Below are 11,911 nucleotides of genomic sequence, written 5' to 3'. Positions count from 1 at the left end.
CCCCCGCGCTTAAAGCGAGCGGAATATTTATGAAATGAAGAATTGATTTAAAACTGACAATTCCATACACTGTGTTTCATAATATGACCCATTCAAAGTACTTTTTTTTTCCTTGTGAAGGTTTTTGGGAGACAGACTCAACAAAAATAGTCCACAAATAATCTTGGAACTCCATGTAAAACACGAGGTAAGAAGAATCGACTCAGAAGAAATAATATAAATAATATTACACAAAAATTCAAGATTTCTAGCAGCGTAGTCAAGCTTCTCCGGAGAAAAATGATCAACATCTGGAGAAATTTGAATTGAATATCTTTTGCCTTGTAAGTTTCAAATACAATGTAAATGTGTTCTTTAATGCATAATCAGGCCTTCAGTTTAGGGTTGGTTTGGTTGTGAAAAGTTTTGCGTTTTACTCAATTTTTAGGTGACATGCTTAAATATTGGTATTTCTGAAACAAAATAATGTTTGATTTGATTTGCTTCATATAGATAAACGTAACGTCCTTTTGATTGAATTTTATTTCTTTAAAGTTTTGTTAAAATTGATAATTTATTTATTAAGATGACGGTGTTATTGTCTTTTTAAAATGGTCTTCTTTTTAGACACCTTATACATATCACAGAGAAGTAACAAAAAGTACTTTATATGCTTCTCTTTCCCAGTGTTGTTTATTTGTTTGTTATTTTTCTTTGGGTGTGGGGGGTTAAGGGGTGGGGGAGGGTAAATTTTGTACGGCGCTCTCAACTGCGTAAGATCATAATATGTGCGCGCAGGACACATTAAATGTATTAATATTCCCCCCTTTGGGAATGACCTAAAGACAACTTCAGTCCGTAGCACTGCCCTGGGGGAAACTATTCTCCCTTAAAAAAGGGTCTTCTTTTTAGACACCCGGTACGCATCACAGAGAAGTCACAAGAATTACTTGATATTATGCTTCTGTTTCGCTTTGGCTGAAGCAACAATCAGATAACGTGAAGAAACAGAACCTTATTCCTATAAAACCTCATTCTAATTTCTCATCCCGCAGACGTCGAAATAATTCTAAAGAGATTTGAAAGACCAGGTCAGAATACTGTACATAAGACGACGGGGGTCTGGATTAGGAGATTGTCTTTCTCGGAGACCAGACTAAGAGTCTGTGCGTTGAATATAATACTCGAATCTTTTGAGAACATCCAAATTGACAGAAGAATGCCAAACAGAGTCTGATCTTTCCCCCAGAAGAAAGCCGAAGTATTTCCAAAATTTGACATGAGACAAGAAACGAACTTTGGTACATAATTCTTCCAGTGTTGGATAATGATGTTTTAATATGTAAATCTAGACTTTTCTTTTTTAATGGACGAAAAACAGATCAGACCTATTACATTATGTATTTTAAAAAAAATCTGAATCTTGCTTCCCCCCTCCCCTCAATCCTTCTCTCTCTCTCTCTCTCTCTCTCTCTCTCTCTCTCTCTCTCTCTCTCTCTCACTCTCTCGCTCTCTCTATGTCTCTGTCTCTGTCTCTGTCTCTGTCTCTGTCTCTCTCTCTCTCTCTCTCTCTCTCTCTCTCTCGATCTCACTCTCTCGCTCTCTCTATGTCTCTGTCTCTGTCTCTGTCTCTGTCTCTGTCTCTGTCTCTGTCTCTCTCTCTCTCTCTCTCTCTCTCTCTCTCTCTCTCTCTCTCTCTCTCGCTCTCTAAAATTATCCCCTTTCCCCTCCTTTCTTGTTCTCTAGCAATGTTCCGTCGTCTGCTTTCATCTCCACTTTCTACCTCCACCCCTCACCTCCTTTGGCCCCTCCTCTGGGCCCCTGACTCTTTTCTACTGCTACTCCTTGGCTCCTTCTTACTGTTGTCTTTCAGCCACACCCCTGATCTTCTGGAAGGCAAGATCTACACCTAATCTTCTCGGACAAGGGGGGGGGGGGAATCTTGGAGGTCCCGTGTGCAAGGTGTGCACGTTAAAGATCCCTTAATGGTCTTAAATCGATAAGAGAAGGGTTCGGCCGGTACTCGGGCCAAGTTCAACATTTCCTACTAAATGAAAATGTGAGGCAGTGTGGTGGAATCAGGCTCTCGACAAAATAATCAAAGTGAAGAAACTTGCATTTTTTCCGCAGGTTTGTGAATTTTTATAACATTTTGTTTTTTGGCTCAACATCTTTCATGCCCATTAAAGAACTCATTTCTGTGTGGATTTTTCTGAAAAACATTGATTAAAGGTACAAAAAATGTAAATTTTCAGTTACCACGGACTCTTAAGCTAAGGAAATAACTAATCTTTGGCGGCCATTTTCTCACTGATTTTAACTCTGAAAACAGGTGACCCCCTACTCCTTCTTTCGCAAATATCTCGACTTGTTTTCAAGATTACTGGATATTTTTTTCATCCAAATAAAGGCAAGCGAAGAGCTTTAAGATGATTTCAATAACTCTACATGCCCAAAAATTGACGAGAGCCTGATTCCACTACGCTGCCTCACACTTCTCTCCTGCATAAAAAAGTGAACAAAAGACTATTTTTTCTTAGAAAGCTAAAGTATTTTAAAGTTGATAAAACATTGATGTCCATGTTCTACCATTCAACCATAGAAAGTATTATCGATTTTTGTATAACAGCATGGGCCGGGAACACAAGACAACAAGATAAAGAAAAATTAAATCGACTAATACGGAAAGCATGTAAAATTTCAACATCTTCATTTCCCTACTTGGATGAATTGTACATAACAGCTTGCACTAAGAAAATTAATTCCATCTTTTTAGACAACAAACATCCCTTGTTCCCTCAAATAAAAACATCAGTCAGATTTAAAAAGACCCATGCTTCTGATCTGTAACAAAGAAAGATACAGAAGGTCATTTTTACCATCATCTATCAAAATGCTTCCATCTTAACCATCTATCTTGTTTAGTGTACTTACGACCTTAGAGCATGCATCAAAATAACATTGAGTGTGTATCTAGCTTACGATTATTATTGTTTATGTTGCTGCTCATTTATATTATGTATATGATTGTAAGCCTACTTGTGTGTGCATGTGCGTGCACGTGTGTACGTGTGTGTGTGTGTTTGTGTGTGTGTGTGTGTGTGTGTGTGTGTGTGTTTGTGTGTGTGCGTGCGTGCGTGTGTGTGTGTGTGTGCGTGTGTGTGTGTGTGTGTGCGTGTGTATGTGTGTGTACTCGTGGTGGAACACCAAACCAATGTGCCAGGATCTGGACAATAAAGATGTATCTTATCTTATCTTATCTTATCTTAAATGTTTAGTGTGTCCCGGGTGTTCATATGACCTTATGCAGTTGCGAGCACCGTACAGCACTTGCCCCCCCCCCCCAAAAAAAAAGAGCTGATGCCGAAATCTAGACGAAAACACTAGGAGCGTTTTCCTGCTCTCTCTGAGAGGCGAAATTATTTTTAGGAATCGTGTTTTGTCTCAGGTCATTAACACTTGGTCCTGCCATTTTTGCACTCTCAGTAAATTTACTACTACCTCCTGACCTCGCAGGGTTTGTTGATTTAGCGTGTTCCGTTGTTTTTGTTATCATTGATGTCGTTGTCGTTGTTGTTGTTGTTGTTGTTGTTGTTGTTGTTGTTTTTGTTGTTGTTGTAGTTGTTATTTTCGTTGTTTTTGTTGTTGTTGTTTCTGTTGTTGTTGCTGTTGTTGTTGTTGTTGCTGTTGCCATCTAGAAATTCTGAAGCCAAAAGAGAAGCCATTACGCTTCGCGCCTGCGTGATTGGAAATGAAAATTTTAAACGCTCTAAATAGGTAACTGCAGAATCCATAACTCATCTTATGCCTTATTTCTTCCGCTTCGCTTGATTAAGAAACATTCTTCTCTGCAAGTGCATTGGTCATCGTTAGACATTCGCGGACAAATAATAATTCTTTTTATTATCGTTATTGTTGTCGAATACGCTGTTGAGTTATTTTCATTATTTACTATTACTATTGTTTGTTTATTATCTTGCTATTGTCTTTCCAATCACTGTTTCCAACTCGAGCAAAAGATGGGTTTATGACAATCAACAAATTATTCCAGAACGGGTCACTTCACTTTGTGTATGGAGAGTAGGCAGAGTCGCTTATCGATAGAGTAAATGAAATGCAAATCGAAGCAACTATGTTTTTCTTTGTAACTTGGCATCATCATAATCACCCAGTGCCAGATCTGTGGTAGACATCAGTGATTATGGTTCTCCATTCATTCCTTTGCTCAGATACTCTTAAAAAGCTACGTTTCCCTGAATGTTCCCCTTTACCCGTTTGTTTAGATTCCCAGGGTAGGTTGCTCTGGGTCTACAACTGCCTCGTTTGCCTTCAATTTTGCCCGTGAGAGCTAGATCTAGATGTTCAAGGTGTATCAAAAACCAAATAGGGACAAGGGACAAAAGAAAGAAGCAATAACGAAAACGCTTTGGGAAGTGGGGTGGGGAGAGGAGAGAATGAGTCGGCGTTCAGACGGTGTCCATATTGCAACCAATCAATTCCAAATGTGTAGCTATTGCTCAGAGACATACAGTTATAGCGGGATTGGCAACAGACAATCTAAAGTAGAATAACATCATAAAGGGTGAACTTACTATGGGAGCAGAAGAAAACACCAGTTAGCAGCATTAGCATATTGTCACACTTTTCAACTTCCAGAAACTGAAACGTCATAAGAATCATTCAGGGGAAGTATCTTACCAATTAACAACTAGGTCAGCTTTGTTAATTTTTTTTTCGAATCGTATTCCAAATGTATTGAATCAACATCTTGGGGAGTGACAGAGCTCAGAATGTAGCCTTGCAGTTTCAATTCAATGGGTGCACCCTTGCCATCACACATTTTGATTCCGACCTGTTCACGCTAATCTTTGCTGCGTTATGCAAATGATTGTATTCGCACAGAAAAAATCCACCGTGTTTTCAGGGTGACCCGAGGGGAAGAAAGAGTGAAACTCCTGCTTACATTCCGAGGTAATTGTCAAACAGTAACGCCTTGCTAGGAAGAAAATCGATTATTTCAAAGGTGGAAATTTTTGTCCACCCGTTGGGACTCCATGGGGCAAAGACATAATCCAGACGCAAAGAGTAAATTAACTCGACATTCCAGAGGGATGATCCTGTTCTTACCCTACTGCCCAAAACTGGCCAAGTGACAGAGCGTAGTCTATTTTTAAAAAAGATTGTTACAGCGCTCGCAACTGCATACGTTCATGTCAGCCCCAAGGGGTGGATGTCAACAGGAAAGTCCGAACGGGAATCAGGCTTATTCTGTTCACCTCTCTAGTCTCAACAGCTCAAAGTCTGTTTCGACTTTCAAAGAACCCTGGAAATAGCAGTTCACAAGACAATGACACACATACAAAAGAAGTAGAGGAAAAATGACTGTGGTAAGGACGAGGAAGGAAAAAGCAGCAGTTCTCCCTATGTTGTTCCGGCAGAGTATGAGCATGACATTGATAAATCAGCCCATTTACAAATCTACTGTGGTTAAAAACATTTTAACCCCCACTCCCTTTGGGAATGGCCAAAAGACAGCTTCAGTCAGTAACACTGTCGGGGGGGGGGGGGGGGGAGCAGGGGGTTAGCTTGGTCTATCCACCGCGAGTCTATCGCCACCAACGAAGAAAGTCTCACAGATTGTGTGTTACTTTGACTCGCTGACTTGAACAAAAAATGTTCGAGTTTCGATTTCGAGGCTCGGGAAATGATTTACCGAGTAACCTCATCTTTTATTGTGCTATACCCTCACGCGACCCTGTCCACTCCTGACTGGCGCGTGTCGAATTAACCCGATTAAAAAAGGATCATGTCTATGTTGATAAATGCTTTGGACTTTTTAAGATTGTCTCGAGAAGAGGGACGGAAATGACACAGAGATCACCCGCTGTCTATCATATTTAGTTTTTCTTTCTTTATAATATCTGTTGACGATTTTGTTGTATACTCACTGGACAAATGATTATGAATATATACGCACTTACAGCACTATTAGTGTAAGCCAAACAGTACAAAAAGGACTGTGCATTACCTGAATTCTTCTCTTCATTCCAAGAACAGCGTTTGACAGAGAAAGATAGAAAGAGAGAAGGTGAAGGAGAGACAGAGAAAGAGAGTGACACACACACAGACACACACACACACACACACACACACAGAGAGGGAGAGAGAGAGAGAGAGAGAGAGCGAGAGAGAGCGAGAGAGAGACAGACAGACGCAGAACAGACAGACAGAGAGAGAGAGAAATAAAGAGAAAGAGAAAGAGAGAGAGAGAAAGAGTGGGAGAGAGAAAGAAAGGGAGAGAGAGAGAGAGAAAAGAGATAGATAGATAGATAGATAGATAGATAGATAGATAGAGAGAGAGAGAGAGAGAGAGAGAGAGAGAGAGAGAGAGAGAGAGAGAGAGAGAGAGAGGGCGCAGACATTAAGAGGTTTGAGCGTGCAATGGACTGACTTGGAGGGATGTTGTGATCTCAGGGAATGTCTTTTGTTGAGTTTGTTTTCAATTCAAATTTCCATAATTATAATACTACTCTTTGTTACTGATACGAGGGTCGTGCCTTTTGTGAAAAAAGTCAATAGGGGATACCTGCCCAGTGCTATTCCTAGATCTGCTCTTGTATTAACCAGAAATGTAATTATGCTTTGCGTTGTAATTTCACCAACAACAGGTTAATGTCCCAAGAACAACGGAAGTCTTTGCGACTAAATTAAAAATGATGACCAAAGGCAGGGCAAAGGAACAGGTGTACACGTGATTTCTTTGTAAACTCGCAGTTCGCTCAGTCGTCAGCTATTTAAAGAGTGCTTTTTACTCAGATTAATTTCCTCTGAGACAAGCGCTCTGATCGCAGAGGTATACTTACATACGCAGTATCTTTACAGTCGGCATTCTAAACATAGATGCGCGTTCAGTGTTATTGTTATAAAGTAGTCACAATACATCTCGTTCATCATTTCATTTTGTCTTTTCTTTGTCTGTATACCGATGACAACAAAACATGGCAAAGAGTTTACATATTTCCAGAGAGAGAAAACGACAAGAATACTTTGGGGATTGTATTCGCTCCATTGTGGCAACCGTACGATATTTTTCCTGGCAAAATATATAGAACAAAAGATCGCGTATAACAAAATAGTTAAATCCTCTCTTTGAGCAATTAAAAAAAGGTGACCTCAAAATTCGGTGGCGCCCTCAAAAGCGTGGACTTTGCGAACAGAGTTACCCTACTTGTGTGAAATAAATCAAAGTGAAACTGACAAACTGTGCTATTCCTATTCTTCGTCTGGAGTAACGAAAGAGAGCTTCAAAACAAAGACTGCACCACCATCTGAAGCAATGCATGGACTTCCGTGGACACTTTTTTGGCCGAGTGAACTATCTTGTTATGTGCCATCTTTAATAGAACTGAGGTGGCAAACGTGTTGTTTCGCTTGCAGAGGACATTCGCAAAGGGATTTTTTGAACTGATCGTGTAAAGCCTATTTAAAGCGCATTCTTTCCGGACTATGTATTTTATCCCACATTCATTACACACGTTTTAGTACAAATTTTACGGCACTTGCAACAAAGGGTCATAATATAAGAGCTGCCAAGGGTGAGAGGTGTTACAGGGGAGTAACAAACTCACCAAAGAAGGTGGAGAGATAAAGGCGGTAGAAGTTTGATAGGAAAGAAGGAGCAAACCAGATCAGAACATCCGCCAACCATGCACGTTACAGGCTGGCCAAGGATCAAAATGTTGTTGATATGAAAACTATGAGCTTGGTTAGAAATGAAAATACATGTAATTATCATTTGTGATGTGTGTATGTGTGTGTGTGTGTGTGTAGGGCGAAACCCGCCCATTACTTATTCTTTGTTGCTAAACAAAATCTAAATAGATAGATAGATAGATAGATAGATAGATAGATAGATAGATAGATAGATAGATAGATAGATGATAGATAGATAGATAGATAGATAGATAGATAGATAGATAGATAGATAGATGATAGATAGATAGATAGATAGATAGATAGATAGATAGATAGATAGATAGATAGATAGATAGATAGATAGATAGATAGATAGATAGATAGACACACAAACGGATTGAGAAAGAGAAAGAGAGAGAGAGAGAGAGAGAGAGAGAGAGAGAGAGAGAGAGAGAGAGAGAGAGAGAGAGAGAGAGAAACCTATGTGGTCGTTATACTTACCCCAGGGAACGAGAGAGTACTAAATCTCTTTGTTGGTCTTTTTCATGGTTTGTCTTGCATCACACCCTGTTCAGATATCTTATACTACTGTTGACCATGTATCTCAGTATCTTTTATTACTTTCATCCTTGTTCTCTCTGCCTTTCATTCTCTCTGTCTCTCTTTTTATCTATCGCCTACCCTCCCAGTCTCCCGGCCTCTACGTTCGTCTTACTTTTCTTCGAAATGTTCACCCTTACTGCATAATCAGAGTTATGACAATATTATTCTCTATTCATTGTACCCTTACAGAAAAAGTAACATCGTCCAGTTATTAATGAACCATTGGAAGTACTAATCAACACGAGTTGTACAGTAAATCTCCCCCAAAATGGAGGACATTTTTACAGCAAACACAACGCAGGACTATGACCTCGTCAGCACTACACCATCCGCAAACACGACCATGGAGATTGTCTTCAATTTCTACCAGGTAATTGATCCATTCTGTGTGCTGCATACGAAGACTTGCTGTGGGAACTGTGTTGTGGGAAAGGCGTGTTTGTCTGTGCATTTGTGGGTATGAGTAGTATGTGTGTTAGTGTATACAAATGTAATATAATGTATGTCTATCTATCTATTTATCATATTAGACCATAATATTACATGTTTATTATATAATGTGTTTGTGTATATATGTCTGTGAATGTGTGTTAGTGCGTGTGTGTATGTGTTGTATGTATAATATTTATCTATCTATCTATCTATGAAATATCTGTGTCATTGAGAAAGAGAGAAAGAGAGAGAGAAAGAGATAGAGACAGAGAGGGAGAAGGAAGGGGAAAAGAGAGAGAGAGAAGAGAGAGAGAGAGAGAGAGAGAGAGAGAGAGAGAGAGAGAAAGAGAGAGAGAGATAGGGAAAACAGACATACAGACTGACAGACAGACAGACAGAGAGAGAGAGAAAGAGAGAGAGAGAGAGAGAGAGAGAGAGAGAGAGAGAGATAGAAAGAGAGGGAGAGTAGATCTAGGGGTTTGTAGAAAAGGGGGTGAAGAGACAACTGGTGTCGAAAGAAGAGAATAATATGGGAAGAACTTGTGTCCATATTTACTTTGTCTGAGAGGGTTTTAGTGTCGACATACCCCAGATGTATACTCATAAAATAGCCTTACAATTTCGAAATGCTTGCAAACACAACAGGTTACTGAACTTCCACTGCGAACCCTGAAATAACGGAAGAGAAGGGTTATAAAGGGGGAAAGCCTTTCTGTTTGTCTTGACGCGCTAGTGGATACAAACAGTTTAGACAGTACTTCTGGATCTCATGGCCTGTTAGCTGGACCCATAGAATTACCTCCTTTTAAACTAGAGTCCGTACGAGGTTACGTGGCACGAACACATTTGAGTTTGTTGGCGGCCATTTTTAATGTGGCTAAAAAGTTTGTTTACATGTGAGTGGGCGTGTCTCTGCTCTTAATCTTACGTGTTTTTTTTTAAATTCTAACGTTATGTTTTGATTCAAAGCGATTCTCTTAAAGGTGCAAGCATGTGAAACCTCTTGTCCCTTTCTGGATTAACGTCTTACTGGTTCTGTCAGGCAGTTCAGTGATGTCTGTTTTCTTTTATTACATCATCTATTTTTAGTGCATAATATTTCTTATAGACACAAATAGTCACTCCGGGTTTCTTTTTTAAAACATAAAGAGCCATCAGTAAGGTTCTGGGCCATGTGAAGTTAAGGTTGACTAGCAGCTAGATCTTTGTCACAATGGGAAGGAAATTTCTTTATCAAACAGAAACAGTGTACTTTTTATTGTTTTGTTTTATTGAATGTTGTCCAAAAACACCCTAGTAAAGGTATTTGTTTTAGTTATCACTACACTGAGTAGAAAAACAATTGACTAGGCTACAAAACAACGTTTAAGTTCACTTTTTAAAAATCTTTAGTGAGTCCAGAGTTGTCACAGTTGCTTTACTAGTGTCCAAAATTAGACTTATTTAAAACAGCAATAGAAGGAGCTTTAGTTTAAGTTTAGTTCTTAAAATCAATATAAACCAAAGTTTAATACCGACATAAGAAAACACTACTTATAATTTAGTATACTTTTTAAAAAAGTGAACATATGAATGAAAAATACAGTTCCCTGTTCAAATGTCACATGGGAAAGTTTAACTCGATTTTAAAAATACCAGTACATGTATTCATTATTTGTTTGACTGAATTTGCTTTATCAAAAGCTTCATTGCATTCCTACACCTAAAGGCTGAAAAACTCTGGAATTTTTTTCTCCTATGGCTCATCCTCATTTAATTTAATGCCAAACTCATATATCTGAGGGGGGCGGGGGGGGGGGGGGTGTTGGTATTGTGATTCGGGAGGAGAGAGAGGGTGGGGTGGTTATAGGAGGTTCCCATGACACCCACATCTTTTCATACTTCTTTTTAAAAGTTCTATAGGCCCTATACGCTTTGATTCGGTCAATAAGAAATAAACCACCTCGTAGACAAAGTGCTGATGAACAAATAAAGGTAGGTTTTTTTTTCTTCTTTTCTTTAAAAGCCCATATCTCTATCTCTATCTATTTAATAATACATTTAATTGTAGATCTAGTTGTAGAAAGAACGCCGTATTATTGCAATTTAGTAATTTAGATATAGTACGCCACGGCGCCCATGTAAAAAAAAAAATCAACAAGAACCAAGCCTCGCCTATCGCGTATGAGAGAGAGAGAGAGAAAACATGCCTAGCCCATTGCTTTAGCTTGAACTCCTTCACACAGCTTGCCACAAAAAACATGGCGGACGCCGCTGTCAAATGTGGCCATCGCGCAGCAAGGCGAGAGAGGGGCGTACGGTATCTAGTAGTATAGTGTACATCTATGGCTGGACCAGACATTTTGCCCACCTCCCCCCTAAAAAGGAAAATGAACACAAAAACTCATTTTAAAAGACGAAACAAAAATAATTTTAAAAAGCAAACAACTAAATAAACAGGCTGAAAATGTGAGGACATACACAGAGCACTGTGGTGAGAAATACCGAAGTCCCACCCCCCTGCCTCACACACAACACGCGCGCACACACACACACACACACACACACACACACACACACACACACACACACACACACACACAAAAACACACTCACGCACGCTCACATACACACAGACTCATACACACACATACAAATACCCACACACATGCACACACGCATGCACGCGTGCGCGCACAAACACACACACACACACACACACACACACACACACACACACACACACACACACACACACACACACAGACAAGCACACTTAAAAACGCAAGCACACACATAGACTCACACACATACACACATACGTTCGCTCCTGAGGTCTATTCCTAATCGGAGATATTGTGGCATGCGAAGGTCACGTGTCCAAACAACAACAACAACAACAACAACAACAACAACAACAACAACAACAACAACAACAACAAGAAAGACCAAGGTTGGGGGTATAGTGGGTATGTATGATGTATGTGTATGGGGTGTAGGGGAGGGGTGGTATGCGTATGCCCCATCTTTTGAGGGATCAAGAAGTACAAGCTGCTCCTCCCTTCTTTATCAAGCCTTTTTATTTCGGCTTCCTGTCATTTGGGGGGGGGGGGGGGAGGCGGTGAAATTGTTGTTAAGCTGAGAAAAATAACACAACTGGGGCGACCCAAACGCTGATCATCGATGATGTCCTTGCTTGTTTCGGGATGGGCATGCGGATAGA

The 11,911-nt window shown here is 39.8% G+C and overlaps 1 protein-coding gene across 2 annotated transcripts in view; it reads left to right on the top strand.

Annotated features, from left to right (window-relative positions):
• The window catches only part of LOC101850579 (cardioacceleratory peptide receptor-like), a 232,803-nt gene that overhangs the window by 35,667 nt on the left and 185,225 nt on the right, over window positions 1-11,911 (top strand). For both annotated transcript variants that reach the window (XM_035970926.1, XM_005102768.3), the window contains exon 3: window positions 8,467-8,647. In XM_035970926.1, coding sequence (XP_035826819.1) covers window positions 8,546-8,647 — 102 coding nt within the window. In that variant the 5' untranslated portion in view covers window positions 8,467-8,545. The remainder of the gene's footprint in view (window positions 1-8,466; window positions 8,648-11,911) is intronic.

This window comes from Aplysia californica, unplaced genomic scaffold (assembly GCF_000002075.1).
Source record: "Aplysia californica isolate F4 #8 unplaced genomic scaffold, AplCal3.0 scaffold00339, whole genome shotgun sequence".
Lineage (NCBI taxonomy): Eukaryota > Metazoa > Mollusca > Gastropoda > Aplysiida > Aplysiidae > Aplysia > Aplysia californica.
Note: the sequence above shows the minus strand (reverse complement) of the source record. Positions and strands in the feature narration are given on the sequence as shown.